Genomic DNA, 16,473 nt, shown 5'->3' with positions numbered 1-16,473 from the left:
CATTAGTCTAAACACTACTAGCAGCAACTGAAAACATGGGTGTTATCAACATTCTTCTCATACTGAACTCAAAACATAGCACCGTACCAGCTACTAGGAAGACAGTTAACTCTATTCCAGCTGAAACTAGGACAGTGAACTAGACATTAGTTCCTGACTTGTGATCTTCTTATTAGAAAGACAGCAAAACTGTCAGAATTCTGTAGTTTGGATTTATTTTACTTTTTTAAACTCAAAACAGGCTTGCTTTTGATTCTGATGTGGTATGCAAATCTATACCTTTTTAAAAAAAAAAAAAGTGAAACAAAGTACCAGTTCTAGCAACTAAATACAGGTTTGTTAATCTCTAGTTAAAATGTAGCTAGATTAGTTGGGTTAGATACTGTAAATAGTACAAATAGAAAAAAAAATTCAAAAACACTTCTTGCTATAGTACCAGATTATATTCTTTTTGTATGTTTGTCAGGTAGCTATTGTTCTGCTCAAAAATAATGCCAATCAGCATATATGGGTCTTTTAGCTGTTTATACTGTTACTGTTGTTAAATTGTTCTGCTCCTGCAAATGTGTTGAGTTGGCCTAAGAAATATTAATTGTGCTTGTTTGTAAAAGCACTGTGTGTTTTGAGGTATAGGTTATGCAAAGTATTTTTGCTGTGTTAGTGAATTAACAAAGCTGATCCATAGTTGCTCAAAAAAATGCTAGTATCTTTTCTGATTCCTGAAGTATGATGGAAGGCTGTTAGCTGATGCCACTGGAGGTTTTTCCCTTCAGCATTGAGGAAGCTGTTGTGGTTAAATGAAAAAGGATTGGACTTTGAGATCCTTATCCAGGATCTTTGGTCAAATCTGAAAGAAAAGCCCAGCTGACAGCAGTCTCAAAATCAGATGTGTGGCATCTGAGAGGGGAGAAACTGGACCAGTATACTGAAGCTGTTATGAAACTGAATGTTTGTATTTCAGAATCTTTCTCCTTTTATTTTTACAGAAAACCCCCCTAGTGCCAAGCAACCTACCAAGATGCTGGTCATCAAAAAGGTTTCAAAAGAGGATCCTGCCGCCGCCTTCTCAGCTGCATTTACATCACCTGTTTCTCACCTGGCAAATGGCAACAAAGCCACCACCATTGTCCCAAGTGTCTACAAAAATCTGGTTCCTAAACCTGCAGCTCCTCCTTCCAAGGTACAGGGGTTTCCAGTGAAGTTAGTGAACTGCAGATCAAGGGAGAACTCTCTCCCTTGACAAGGGAATCAACCCCCTGGCAAACAGTAGGAATTGGAATTGCAGTGGCCTGGGCTAGTGGCCTTTACAGTAGAGGTCTGTTTACTACTAAAATTGTTGTTCCCTGTTAAAATGCCGTTTGGTCTTGTCCATACAGAGAACTAACCTCTCTTCTGACTATACTAATGTCTGTTTGAGTGGGTGTGTTCTCATGCATTAGACAAATCCTTACCTTAATTAGACAAAACAAGCAATGCTAGAGAAGTGGAATGTGTGCTACAATGTGCTTGAATCGTTCACGTGACGACCTTGAAAAATCTTTATTGGGTTACAATACTTTGATGTGTTTAAAACACAATTGAGGCTAAGATCAGATTAGATTGTAACATCCTACAATTTAGCTCTAATTTAGTTGAGCCTTAAGACAACCTGGAGAAGTAATGTGTTTTGTGCTATAATTCTTTTACTGAAAGAAATATAGGAGTGTTGAAAAAAAAAAAAAAAAAGGTGTTCTTTTGTTTCTTAGTTCTAGGCTTCATCATGCCCACTTTTCCAGAGAATCTACATATATAGATGCCCTAGAAACTTTGTAGGATTGATAGTGAAAGTATTTAAGAAGCTGAAGAAAATTATTAGCTAGGTTGTTCTTTAAAAAGGTGTCCAAATACTTTAGGTTCTAAAATTTATTAATTACTAATGCTGGCTGTGACATTCAAACAAAATCTTCCCTGTGATTAGAGTAGATTAGCTTACACACTTCAAAGATAAAAGAAAATAGGAAAGATTAACAGCTTTTTTTTATAAGAAAGCAAGTTTAGAGCTTCTTTCCATTTCATAAGTTTCTCTTAATTCAGGCTAAATTCTGCCAGCTACAGGAAAAATCCTAATGGTTAAAATGATTATCGAATAATCTTGTATAAACCCTTAATTTGACAACTGATCTCCTTCTCAGTGAGATGGGATCAATTGGCCCATTATAAACACTATTAATAAAAGAGTTTTTCGTGTCACATATAGTTTTCAGTCCATATACATACTTGGTTAGAATAGTTAAACAAAATGCAGCTTCTGATGGATAGGGAGCCTCCTGTGGCTTTTATTTCTGCTTGTACAGCTTGATTGATATATGTGTATATACAGTCTTACCTGGTGTTAGTCTGCATGTTTTGAGTGGTCTTTGAAACAAAAAGCCAAGGACACGGTTTCTGTCCAGACTGTTAGATTGTTTCTTTGATTGCTTCAAAGTAAACAGAATTTTAGTGAGCAGGAATGCATACAGCTTTTCTGTCTTAGCTGCTGTTGTGTGCAAAGATAACTTGCAAGATCTGAAAGTTGGTGCTGTACCACGTGTATAGACTGAGAGACTGAAATGCACTTCTGAAAGCTATGTAGATGTCTGTTGTTACTGCTGGTCATAGTATACCTGTTGCTTGAAATTGTAGAATTTGGACGTAAAAATCTGTTTAGCTATTATTCCTTGCTGTGCAGTCACCATTGCATTTGTTTTGGCTACTTCTAAAGCCCATGGTCAGAGGTTTTTCATTAATTCCATCTAGAAGAGCTGCTCTTGAAGCTTTTCCTAACTGTGTTCTGAAATTAGACTCTGTAAGTTTTGATTCTTCAGATGAAACAAAAAATACATTAACCAGTGCTCACAGTTGGAATTAACCCTTTAAATCTTATAGATAATTTGAAAAATATGATCTGTTTTTCTGAGAGAGCCTTGTGACTGTGGTATGGAAGTTCAGCTTACATCAAAAATAATGGTAGGGCTTTTTTTGTTAGCTTGGTTTACATGTTACTTAGCTCTCATTTGCATTCCAGATTTTGTATGTATATTTAAATCAGAGATTATGGCAATATGTAGTGGTAGCTGCCTAAGTTCCTTTTAATGAAGTAGTTACTGTACTGAACCAGTTGGTAGGCCTGGATTACACCTGGATTCATACCTGAAGCATTACAGTATTGATAACATATGAAATGCTATTTGGCCAGTGGAGAAGGTATTGACTTTTGTTATGTAGCCCAAGAGATCAGTCATGTTAAGCAGCATATAAATATGTACTTAGTGATTTAGATACTAATTTTTAAGTGTGTATGCATTGACATGGTGCTGTGATTGTTGGGGGAGCGTGGTGCTCCTCAGCTGTGGGGATTGCAATAGGGAAGAATTGTCTGCTGGTGTCATCAACAGTGCTTTTGTTAATGAGTAGTGACCATTAGCAAAGCTAAAAGGTGGGGTATCAGCATATCCTTAGCCAGAAAAACTGCATGCATGATGCCTTTTTTTAAAGGTACAGGCATAAAGCAGCTCTGGTAGGATGCATTATTCTGAAGACTTCTAGAAAGTTGTACAGAAATTGCAGTGCATAAAGTAGTAGAGGGGTCAAAACATTCCCTTCGACAAAGTCAGCAGTATTGGAAAGCTGTCACAGGCAAACTGAATGAAAAATGTTTTTGTTAGGTTGTACCAAGTAGTGTTGAAAGGAAGAGAACTGGTGGCAGTGAAACAAACACGTTCTTTCTTGGCTAATTGAGATGGCTAATTGTTCACAGTCAAGCAATCCATGAAGGTTATAATCTGCAAACGATTCCTTTTTGATATTCAACTGTAGTTGTTGTGCTTGAATCTAGTGCCCTCCCTAAGAAAGCGATAGGGGTCTGTCTTTGAATTTGTCTAAGCTGCCCCTTTGTGGTAGCTGAGAGAACAACAATCAGCAGCTAAGAACTGAGTATCTGAACAGTTCTGCGGAGAGAAACTTTTTGTCGTAGTAATTCTACAGCCTAATTTTAGCACCGGGCAATATTGTGCAGATCGGGATATTTTCTGGATTTGAAGGGAATGTTTGGAATGTGTGCTGTGAATGCCGATTAATCCATTCAATAATGTGGACTGCTCTTGTTTTTAAGTTGGAGTGGAAGAGTAATGCTGGTGGCCTCCCCTACTGATTTATTTATTTTAAAATGAATAAAATAACCCAGTGGAGAGTGAGAACATACTAAAATAATGGCTTCTGCTCTCATTGCTTACAGAATACAAGATCTGTTGCACCTCAGATTTAATTGTATCCCACTTGTGCGTGAGTTATTTTGCTGATGATTTGAAGTTGGCTTCAGAAGTCTAATGGGTCAAAGGAACCAGTATGTTTTAATGCTCTGATAGGTGTATTTCTCATGCTATTTGATACAAGTTTCTTGTTAGGATCCTTTTTGTAAAAACTGTCACTCCACAGTGTTTGCCCTTGGTTGGTAAGGGAGGCTCAAGAATAACATTCCAAGTAACAAAAACTTATCTTGAAGTCTTTGTTTTTCAGCCAAATTGCCAGTGTATTTGAAGGGATACTGCAGAGAGTATCCAGAGCAAAACAGCAACTGCTCATGCACTCTAATGAACTGGCTGCTTTTTCTTCTTTTTTTCTTTCTTCTTTTTTTTTTTTTTTTTTTTTTTTTTTTTGTTGTCATTGTTGTTGGTAAATCAGTGCAATGATGGACAGTTTCAGAGCCCTAGGAAGTAAATAATTTACATTCTCAGCCTGGACAGAAATATTCCTTGATGTGCTTCTTCCTCACACAGGTGAAGTTCCTGTCAAGTGATGCAAACCTTTTCTTTGTGGCATACAGTGTTCCCATATGAAGTGTGAATTTAATTGGGATTTTTTACTTCCATCTGTGTGTAGCTGTAAGATGCATTGCGTTACTCAGTGGTGATTCCAATTAATGAAGAGCAATGCTGTATTTTCTCTTTGTGCTCTAATGGTGTTTTACTGGAGGGTTTTGCCCATGAAGCAGAATTGTGTGTGGTTTGGGGAAAAGAGAAGACGACAGGGAAAAAATAATGGGTGTCGAGGTAAACTTGTTAACACTGTTCTTGGAGAGGGAGGAAAAAAAAATCCGTACAACAGCCAACATAATGTTTATTTATTTGTTTTACTACTTGCAAGCAACCCCTTCTTGTGCCTTGCCATTTACTGTCCAGTATTTTGTGTTCTCTTCAATATAGCCAAGTCCATGGAAAGCCAACAGAAGTGAACATAAACCAGGCTCGCTTTCCTCCAGCCGTGACTCTGCCTTTACCAGTCCAGTGTCTGTAACCAAACCAGCAGTACTGGCGAGTGGCTCAGTCCTCACCTCTCCCAAAGAGGTAAGGGGTTGGGTTTGGGGATAGGGTGGGAACTTCTATCACTATCACCTACTATAGCTTAAGCATGATAAGGTTCTCTCTGTACATGGTAGCTGCCTTTGCACCCTTGAAGAATGACTCACTTGAACATTCTTAGCATGTTCTGTCACATCTCTGATACACTAAAAGAAATAAAAACGTGGTTTACCTGGATGTAAAGCCATTGGTATTTGTTCGAATGTATTAGAATTTCCCTCCAATATAAAAAAAAAGTACTAATTCTTTTAATAGTGTTGCATAACTAGACATGCACAGACCTCGTGTTATCGGAGTGCAGATACCAAGAACTGATGTGAATAGATAAGTAAACTGATTCCCATGCTGTTCTTCAGTATGGGAAAAGAAGAGGAAGAAGGGTGATCTGCCTCATTTTCTTTCTCTAGAACAGCAGCACAGGCAGTGAGCTCTGAGGGGGTTGAGGGAGTTCAACACGTATACATGTGTCTTCAGCTACAGTGTCTATTTTTAATTTTGGTGTTGGAAGGAGGTCATCTGCTGAGGTAGAAGCTGACTTAGGTTTTGGCCTGAAGTATGGAGAGAACCTTGGGGTATATGTCTGTTAACATTTCAGCAGTAACTGTGGCATAACAGGTTTTGGCCAGCATTCCTATGCTTCACTTCATAGCTTGTATACAAAATGCTGCTTTGGACCTTGAAATTCCACAAAGCTTAATACAAAAGTGACACTGAATAACTTTTCTTCTCTGCTCCTGGGAATCAAAATTCAGCAGGTTGTGATCATATGTAAAAAGAACAAAAATAAAACAGAAGGTGATAAATTACATACTCACAAAATTTGAAATTAGTGTGTTTGTTTCAAGTGTAACAGTGGGGTTTTTTTACTTGTGCATTTGTCTTGTTCGTTTACAGATCTTACTTCTAAAATAAGACCTTGTCATCTTTATGATTTTCTGCTTTGCAGGCTTTACTTTGCAACAGCCTGTACTTTTGTGCTTTAGCCACTGCTGGGTGTAAAAGCAGTCATTAAAAGCAATAGTTAATAAGCATGCACCTGTCACTTTGACAAATAGATCTTCCACTGTATTCTGTTCCCTTACCTTGCTTTTGTCTGTCCTTAGACCAAGTCCTTTGTGCTACTGACAGCCTTCATTTTTATGTAATGCACAGCATGGTATGGACACCTTTGCAGCATAAATATGTAAACTTAAATAGGCTTTCATCTCCAGGTGGATACTGAGAAGGGCATCCACTTTATATCATACAGTAGTAACACAAGTTGTCTCCTTCACCCACACCCCAAGAAGGTCTTGCATGAAACTTTAGTCAGCAAAGATGTCAGGTACTAATCTGACAGCAGGAGTAGGCAGCTGGGTTTTCCCCAGAACAAGCAGTACTTCCTTGAATACTTCTTGTATTACCAGCATCAATCAACTAAACAAAAACGGCTTAAAATTTCCTCCCAACTAAAATTGAATACTTGTAATACATTTTTCTTTGGATCTCTTGGAGACTTGCAGTATGAAAACACAGGACCATGGCCAGCAAATACTACTGTAATCCTACCTCCACAGGCCTACTACAAGTAATCTCTGCCTTTTTTTTCTGAAATGGGGATAATGCCCCTCCTGCAGAAGTGTTGAAAATATCACCTTTATTCATAAGAAACTACAGTGTGTTGAAAACTAAAAGGGTGCCAACTAGCACTGGCACTGTGCACCCACAAGCTGGTCTAAGGTAACCAAATTAAGATACAGTCTGAACTCTTAAAATGATTCAGGATGACTTTTCTGTAAGAGTAGCCATCCCTGTTAGACTGACATCTGAACAAATCTGAGATGATGCATAGTGGTCTCATTTAAAAAAAAAAAAACAAAAACAAAAACAAAAACAAACAAACAAAAAAAACACAACACACACAACTGAGAGATGCCTTGATGTTTCAGTCAAAGGGCTAAACTTACCTTTAGAAAAGATGCCAAAAATTACTACTTGTACCCCTTTAATACTAAAAGAGAATGTTATGTAAAAACCCTTCTACAGAAAGTTATGCATAAAACCAGAATTGAGGTGAAATTAAATTCCCTTTCAGGAATCTGTTGTTTATAAACTTTAGCTATAACTGTCTTCCCCTAAAGTGTAGAAATTAAGTTTTAGTATCTCAGCAAAACAGCCACTCGCAAAGAGCTCGAGTATGCCAAATTACCAGAAGACGTCTAAATTTTTTGTCTCCTTTGTTCATTGTTATCTTCTGTCACTGCAGTCAAACTAGTTACCATGTTGAGAGCTTAATTTCAGTACTATGCTAGCTTTTTATCCTAATACTCACAGTCACTTGTTATGTCTGTTACAATTGCTGATTTGTTCCTTACTGTGTTGAATTGGGCAAAATCTGAAAAGGCCACCTGAGAAATGTTTACTGTAAGGCATTACTTTCAGCATGCACTTCCCTGAAAGGCATTATTTCACACCAGTGTTTCATGTGCAACAGGCACTAGAAATACAAGCAGCAGTTGCTGCCTTGTTTTTGTTTGCTAAATATTTTGGTTCCCTTGATCTTTGCTCAGAGCTCTCTGACTGTGATAAAATTATTTTCCAAAGGAGATTAATTTTTTAAGAGCCTGAATTTGCAACCTTCCCACCCTAGCTTAAAAAAAAAGGCAGGGGGGGAACACAACAGACTTTAGGAAATTTTACTATATTGCAAAAAAATCAAAGCAAGTAAGTGAAGGAAAATATTCTAGCGTTAGGTATCCATATTAATGTCTAAATTCCTCATTGTCCTGGAGTAGCCAGACATGAACTCCGTATATGAGCAGAAGGTTAAGATATTGGGAACTTTCACATAACATGTTCTTAGATTTCTTTTGCATGTCCAGTCAAAATGATGGAACAGATTGAATTGGAAGCTCATCTTGGTTAGCAATGTTTTTATTGCAGTGTCATGGCTGCGGTACTGCAAATGTGCAAACTGTTGTGCCTTATGCCTGGTTCACAGACTCAGAATAATTAAGAAAGCTTAAACACTGTGGAAGAGCATGGGAGGTTACCTTGGGTTCATGAATTGAGCTGAGCACATTTCCCACAGGCTCCAGGGTTGTCTGTGTCTGGCTACACACTGACCTATCTGGGCTGTGAGTGTACATAGCAAGGAATCGGCAGTGTGCTCTCCAGGAGAGGATACTGAGGCTATGGCTACCTATTTCATACCCAGTTGTGGTTAGTTAAGGATGTGACCACTCTCTGAAAGGACATTACCACCCCATAGCTTAATTTCAGGATAGAGTCTGTCAGGATGGCTTAAGATGCAAATTTGAACTGAGCCTAATCTCCTTAATTTTTTAATTTTTGTAGGGTAAGAGTCCTGCGTGAAGTTCTCTGCCTTAATATTCTCTTGTAGGCTTCAGCATTGCTTGAGAGAGTTGCATTGCCAAAGAACAAAGTAAATGTATTCATGACCATGTGAATTGACTCCTAGGGGAAGAAGAAATTAAGAGTCAATAACGATAGGTGGGAGAACAATGTTCTGGGAAGAAGTGCATGTGCAACACTAGTCAGTATTTTGATGGAAATTTGACACTAGATTTTCTTTTTTGAGGGGTTAAAAGCCAGCCAAAGAACTGATGGGTGTTTGAAAGGTGTAAGCAGAGACCCTGAAGAGGGCCCCATCTTTGCAGCAATATAGTTTGAAAGTCTCTATATTTTACCTTTCTTGTCTAGAGTCCTTCCAGCACCACCCCTCCCATCGAGATCTGCTCTTCACGCTTGACGAAGCTGATGCGCCGTACCACTGATAAAAAGAGCGAATTCCTGAAGGCACTGAAAGATGATAGGAATGGGGAGATAACAGAGAACAGAGAATGTGACAAGCTGGATGATGTAAGATCCCTGTCCTTATTGTATATATGATCATTATGTGTTTAAGGAGTTGGGTACTGAAAAAAAGCAGAGCAGTGTATGTAATTCAGGCTCTGGAGGAGGAAAGGAATGACTTCCATTGGTCTGGCACACATGCTGTGGAAGTAGTGCACAGCACTGTGATGAAGGGAGACCTGTAACATGACGAAATGCAAATGGATAAGTAAAAAATTAGGTGGAAGGGAAGGTCACAGATGGTGAAGGTAATCTAGATTTTTGCAAGGATTCTCTAAGGAGTGGAACAATACCATATTTTAACCTCTTAATTTGCTTTCAAACTTCCTTGTCAAGCTACATCCCCAGGAAAGCTGAATTCAGGGCTTGTGAAAGGTGCAGGATAGTGGCTCAAGCCTCAGAGGCTTGGACCAGGCCTCTAAATGCATAAATCCGTGGCTTAATGTGTATGTAAAGGCCATCCTTTGGACTATTTAATTCTTACAGGTTTTTTTTACTCTCACTCTGAAGCCACTGATGATGGCTTTGTGATGCCAGCACTTACTCCCTTGACACGGAAGTGCCGTCCACCAAATGTCATTCATATTGTGTTGTCTTGTCACAGCCAGCTAGAAGTTGCTTTCAACCATTATCAGTCCAGGCTCTGTAAAAAACACTGACTCAAAATGAAAGGCTTTACTTTACTTCCAAAAGCAGAAGCTTGAACTTGGAACTGTGCTATTGGCACAGGCTGTGCAAGCACACTTTAATCCTTTTATTTTTCTTTAGATGGAGAGCAACAGCACACCAGAACCAAAGGAAAACTGGGAAGAGAACTGCCATCAGAATGGCCTTTCTCTCCCTTTGCCGGAGGAGGGGGAAAACCTCTCTCATTCATTGGAAGCAGAACACAGGTGAGTAAATGGCAAAATAAGGTGTCTGGAGTAAAGGAGGGCGAGTCCTTGCACTGTGTGAGGAGGACACTATTTCAAAGATGACTCTCTTTCTGGGAAGCAGCAGTAGCTTTGTGTGTACTGAGCTAGAGGTGTGTGGGCTTCATGACTAGTGCTGGACTGGGTGGAGTCTTATTGAAAATAAGACACTGATGACAGCTGAGCCAAGACTTTGCCAAGGTGTATAATTAAACTCCTGCGCTTCTCTAGTGCCACATCCCTGTGTGTTAATGCTGCCTAGATATTTACCTGCCCACACCAGGAGTGAGCACAAACCTAGTGTGATTCTGGTTAATTTACAAGCAGGTGTCCTACATGGAATGGTCTGAAAACACACCCTCGCATGCACATGCCACTTTCTGTCTGCACTGTGCTGCTTTAAATGCTGTAAAAGTGGGGGAGAGTTAAGAAAATATTTTCCTAGTATCTCAGCTTGTATCTCACTTCAATGAGTAAGCAGTGTGTGAGCATCTGGTGTAAGTGGATAGTAAGTTTTAGGAGAATGAGCTGCAGTACTGGTTTGATTGCCTCATGTCCTCCTTCAGGGTCCTTGGGTAGAATTTCAAATCTCTGCCATGCTTTCCTTATGCCAGACTAGTTATTTACCCATTGTACAGGACTGCTGATGATTAAATATTTGTAAAAGACATTGAGTATGAAGAATGCTGGGTGAACACGAAGCATTGTTGAAGTGGTCTCTAACAGAAGATTCCCTGGTGAATTGGGAGTGATTTAATACAAAACCTTGTGCTTCATGGACAAAATGTTCTCTTCTTTACCATTGTTCCCTTGCTTTAATTCCTGTGCCCCTTCTATTTTCTCCACAAATCAGGTTATTGAAAGAAATGGGATGGCAGGAATACCCTGAAAATGATGAGAACTACCTTCCCCTCACGGAGGATGAGCTCAAAGAGTTCCAAATTAAATCAGAGCAGGTATGTTTACAGCTCTTGCCACTTGTGACTGCTCTTCTCTCTCTCCCTTCTCATGTACAAGTCTTCTGTGGTGTAATTCTTAAGGAAGTTCAAGAAGACAAAAGAACTGAAGTGAGAGTGTAGTGGAATTTATGACTGCATTATCTGTGCAGAGCATGTGTATACAGTTAAATACATAATTTGTGTCCACAGATGGTTAGTGACAGTTGCTCTCAGCACTTTTGCTTGTTTTAAAACTTGCTTTCATTCCTACAGCGAAGAAGAAACGGATTTGGGAAGAATGGATTTCTTCAGGGCCGCGGCTCCAGCCTGTTGTTCCACTGGAGAAGCACTTTTAAGACAAAGATTGAGGACTCAGACACAGAAACTAGTAGCAGCGAAACATCAGATGATGATGCCTGAAAGCGGGCACGAGAAAATTAAAATAAATAAAACCAACCCAATAAACTCAGTTCATAGTTCAACATGTGTTTGGGGTTGTATAAACTAAACAGAGTTTATTCTGTCTCCAGTCTGTTCAGTTTTTTCTTTTGTTGTTGATACTTCATGCACAAGGGAAATAATTGTATCCCAAAGAAGAGAGAAATTGGCTTCTTTAGCTTTTTCTTTTGGTTTTGCCCTAATGCTTAATAGAAGTTTGTGCAGCTAGCAAATTTTGACAAAAATCCCTTGTGGGGCAGTGCACAAGTTCAGTCTTGTAAGCAGGATACAAGTGGCTGACTGATCTTTGCAACAACAAGCTTCTAACAGTGCCGCCTGCATTACATAATGTTGTGCGGTAACAGTGTGCTAAAACAATCATTGTCAATGACAAAATGGCTATTGAAGTTCTAATTATGTTAAATTAATGCTAATAACATGAATTTTTTATTTTATTTTATTTTTTTTTTTGGCGGCTCGGGGAGCTTCATCACTTAACCAGGCGTTTGTGGTTTTCTTTTTTTGGGTACAGCTGTAAAATATTTGGATATAGGAATTGTTTGTGTTCTTCTTCTTGCAGCCTTGATATTCAGGGTGGATTGTAAAATATAAATTTTTTGTGAGATTTCAAAGATTAAGATTATTTTGATAACATTATTTACAGATTTAAAAAAGTGACTATCACATTGAGTCTGTATGAGGGGGAAAAACTACTGCATCAAAAATAACTAACTTGGAATAAATATTTTGCATCAGTTTGCCAATTCTAATTGTCTTTCTTATGTAAGAAAAGCTTTCCTCTAAAGGGACCTGCAACTTTGGGGGTTTAATAGCACTGGGGATAAATAGTTTCTTCTCCCGCTGTATTTTTCCACTTGGCAAACATTGCTGTAGTGCTCAGACTGCAGGAGCTAAACTCTTCCTTTAAGAAGGGAGAGGGAGAACAATGGTGAGATGATAGCCCATGTTTGTTTTTTTGAAAAAGAAATGAAAGAAAATAATTCAAATTATCTTCCACTAAAGCAGTTTGCTTTTTTTTTTTCCGCTTCATACAAAATCGTGAAGCTCGACTGGTCGGTGTCACTTGTTCCTAGTGCAATGCTGCTGTTTATGTTCACAACGTGGCAAGGGAATGTCTGAATCCAAAGCTGTTTTCATTGAAATCTTTTTTAAAAATTCATGAAAACATTTCTATTAGATTAAAAAGGATTTTACAAACAACTCAGTTGTGGCCTAAGCTATTTCAGTGTCTGTTTTAAGTTCAGCTTGTACACAAATGTTTTGCATTGGGAAGTATTTGCATGGTTGTGCACTGTTTGCAAGTGGGTTGGATGGAATTGCATATCAGGTATGAAATCCTGGTCTCGCTGACCAGAGGGGATTTCACCCAAGGTCTTGCTTGGGTTTTTTTAATCCACTCCTGACCAGGCAGAGAGGACAGATGTGTAATAAAATTTTAATGTTTAGCCATGAATCTTTGCACCTGGACTCAAGGGAACACTCTCGGCGACACCGGGTGCAACTCTGCTGCTTATGCCTTTAGTTCCTGCTGACAGTGGGGCATGGGCACTGCAGGTAAACCCCGGTAAGAGCTGGGCTGAGGGCTGTGTCTTCATTGCTGCTGTCTGGAAGCCAAGCTCCAGTCGCTGGTCTGCCTGGGAATTCTGGGGGAAGTGCTTGGGCTCCTGTAAGACGTTTCACAGATCATCTGGTTCCTTTTCAAGGTCCTACTGCTGTGGTCCCATCAAACATGGCTTTTGTCTGGAAAAGTTAAAAAATGGGTATTTTATACAAATTTAACTTCCTGTATCCATTTAAGTGAAAAATTATGCAAATGTATTTGCATTGTTGTCAAGAAATGGGGTAAGACTAAAGAAATCCTTCACATCAAATCTGTGCTGATAGCCACTTGTAATGAGCAAACTGGATTGCTAAACAATTCCTGTCTGGAGCAAGGGACCTGCCTGATGCGGGGGGGACAGCAAAACGTGATGTGTGTGCAGCAAGAGCTCTTTGTGTTTCGTGCCAAACTTTTCTTTCAGCTTCTGTGTCCCGACCCTCTGATGGGATGTGCGTGGTTTAAACATTGATGAAACTTCTAAGGCGTTACAGGCTGCTGCCGGAGAGAACCTAATGGAGCAAATCCCCATAAATCAAACGGTGGCTTTTTCCTGAGCAAATCACTGATTACCTGTGACTGGTACCGCTGGCGGCGCAGGGGGAGGGTGACCTACAGCACCCCCAGAAGAGCCTGCGGATGCTCAGCAAGCAGAGATGGGGGCAAAGATCGAAGGAGGGGAGATTAGTCTGGGAACAAGGGGAGGGTGCCGGACGCCTGTGGCAGGGAAAAGGGGGCAGTGGGTAGAAGGAGCCATTTCACCTCGGTGCGGAGGTTGTTTGTCGGCTTAAAGACGGCGGTGCAAGGTTGGGAGCTGCTGCAAAGAGGAAAAGGGGCACCCGGGGTCCGGGCACGGCCGGCAGCGAGTGCTTTGTAACCAGGAATGGGGGAGCGTGGCAGGGGACGGGGAAGCCTCATGCTGCGCATCGCTGCTGGCGAGGCCTCCCCCATCTTGTGGATTGCTCAGGTGGCCAAGCGACATTTTTCTCCGCCTTTCCAGCGCCCGTGGTAAACGGTGAGAATGGCCAGGGTCAGGGTGCGGCCGCCCTCCCTCGCCCGTCCCAGCGTAGCAACGGTGGCTTCAAACACCGCAGCCGCCGCCGCCGCCGAGCAGGTCTGTGCGCGGGTCCCGGCTCGCCCCGGGGTGCCAGCCGCGGTAGAAGGACCCCTCTCCCCTGGCAGGTCGGCACCCCCCAGGTGACTCCCACCCCACTGTGCTTTCCAGGGTGCCCCATGCTGGGCTCGGGGGGATTCACCTGCCCGCACTGCCGCATGGCTTTCGGCTCCCGGCCGCTGCTGCGGGCACACGAGGAGAAGCTGTGCCTCGGGACCGCGACGGCCGGCAGCTCCTGCCTCCCCACGGGAGACCCGCCGCCTGCGGAGGAGGCTGCGGGCACGGCGAGGAGGCCGCGGGACGCCTCGGTAGCGTGGAGCCGGGTCTGGCGCAGGGCGTGCGGGGATGGGACGGGGACGGGGATGGGTGCTGGGCTGGGATGTGCCGAGGGTGAGGAAACGAGGGTGACCCACCGCAGCTGGATCCGACCCAGCCTGAACCAGGGAGGAGACCCTCCGTCCTCCCCCGCTGCACCACGCAGGCAGCCCTCCATGTCTATATTTTGCCAAAGCCAGAAAAGTCTGTACTGCTAAGCATTTTTTCCCCCTTCCCGTTTGCTTCTGCGAGATCGGGGGGTCCCAGCATGGGCACCGCGCCGAGCCACGCTGTCTCCTCGTGCTTCCCGGGCTCCTGCCAGCCGTGGGGGGACAGCAGGGGCCGGGGCGAGCGCGGGGGGCTCCCCTGGGGGACGTGCTCACCCCCCGCGAGAGGGCCCTGCTCCGCGCGGCCGACCCCGCTTCCAGGAGGCTGACGGCAGAGGTACGGCAAACCCCATACCCCTGGGACGGGCATCGACACCCCAAGGGGTCCTTATACCCCCAAGCCCCGTGGCTGGTGGGGTCCAGCCCCTCCTGCCTGTTGCAAGCCCCCGTGCTGCAGGGAGAGCCCACCCGGCGGCCGGCCCCACCGCGGGGACACGGGCAGCGGCCACGGGAGCTGCTGGAGGCCCACGAACGCCATGTGGCTGAAATCCAGGCCAGGACCCGGCAGCTGGAGCAGCAGAGAGAGGGTAGGCGCTGGCATGGGTTTTGGGGTGATGGCGAGGCACCTGTGTGATGCAGTAACCCCAGGAGTGGGGCTTTGGGAGCTGTGCTGAGCCTCCCCCTCCTCCAGCCTCTCCCCATCCCGCAGGGCTGTGCCGGCGGCTGGCGGCACTGGGAACCGGGGCGGCTGCAACCCCCCACCCTGAGCGGGAGGAACTGGAGCCGAGCCGGGTCCCGGAGGTGCTGCAGGATCATGTCGGCCAGCTGGCACATGGAGGGTGAGCCCCGGCCAGGGAGAGAGGGCTCTGCACCGCCCAGGGAGTGGGGTGCTCTCGATCAAGGGGCCCGCAGCCCCCTCCCCATTTGCCTGTTTCCTCCCCAGGGCGGCTCTCTGCCTCGACACCCTCCTGCCAGCCGCCGGGCCGCTCGCTGCCGAGGCCAGGTGAGGGTCCGTGGGCGACGGCGGAGCCGAGCTGGGCGTCCCGCTGAGCCCCAGCGATGGCTGACGCCGGGGCTGTGGCAGGGCACTGCGGCTGTCCTACCTGCGCGCCGGAGGGCACAACCCGGCCATCCTGGCCCAGCTCCTCCACCTCCAGGCGGAGGCCACGGCGCTGGAGAAAGGAACCACGGGGCTGCACAGGGGCAGGAGAACAGGTAAGCCCAAACCCTGGCCCATCCCCCAGCTGGGACCCTGGATCCGCAGCCAAAAATTAAGCGCCAGCAGAGCCCCCCGGCGCAGGTGCTCAGGGCCTGGACGCAGCGCTGCTGGCCGTGGAGCTGGAGAACCGGCGGCTGGAAGACGAGCTCTTGGCGCTGAAGATCAGGAGGGCGAGGAGAGTTGATGTTGGTAGGTGACAAGTCCCAGGGAACAGGGCAGCCCCCACAGCCCCCAGTTGCTTCTGGTTTTGCCGCTGTCAGAGCCCCTGGCTTGCCAAAGGCTCACGCAAATATGAGCAAGGAGGGGGGGGCTGCAACTGTACAGCCCGGGGTGGGGGTCTCTGCACTTGGGGGGGGGGGGGGCCCCTTGCACAGTGACAGCATTGGAGGGGCAGGACAATGTTCCCTCAGACACTGGGGAGGGGAGAGTCACTGCAGCAGCAGGAATGGGACACCCCCCCCCCCCCCCCCCCCCCCCCCCCCCGCTCCACACACCAGCCCGGTGGGATGCTGGGGACACTGTAAACCCCACAGTGACAAATTCCCGTCCCCCAGGCTCGCAGGTGGCCCAACGGCACACGGAG

The 16,473-nt window shown here is 44.2% G+C and overlaps 1 protein-coding gene across 3 annotated transcripts in view; it reads left to right on the top strand.

The window, feature by feature from the left end:
- GPBP1L1 (GC-rich promoter binding protein 1 like 1) overlaps nt 1-12,281 on the top strand; it is a 36,106-nt gene extending 23,825 nt beyond the window's left edge. For all 3 annotated transcript variants that reach the window (XM_030032424.1, XM_041127527.1, XM_030032425.2), the window contains 6 exons: nt 987-1,180; nt 5,220-5,360; nt 9,078-9,236; nt 9,999-10,123; nt 10,995-11,097; nt 11,353-12,281. In XM_030032424.1, coding sequence (XP_029888284.1) covers nt 987-1,180; nt 5,220-5,360; nt 9,078-9,236; nt 9,999-10,123; nt 10,995-11,097; nt 11,353-11,499 — 869 coding nt within the window. In that variant the 3' untranslated portion in view covers nt 11,500-12,281. The remainder of the gene's footprint in view (nt 1-986; nt 1,181-5,219; nt 5,361-9,077; nt 9,237-9,998; nt 10,124-10,994; nt 11,098-11,352) is intronic.
- The last annotated feature ends 4,192 nt before the right edge of the window (nt 12,282-16,473 follow it).

The sequence above is a fragment of the Aquila chrysaetos genome, chromosome 12 (genome assembly GCF_900496995.4).
Source record: "Aquila chrysaetos chrysaetos chromosome 12, bAquChr1.4, whole genome shotgun sequence".
NCBI classification, from domain to species: Eukaryota; Metazoa; Chordata; class Aves; order Accipitriformes; family Accipitridae; genus Aquila; species Aquila chrysaetos.
This window is presented reverse-complemented; position numbering and strand designations above follow the sequence as displayed.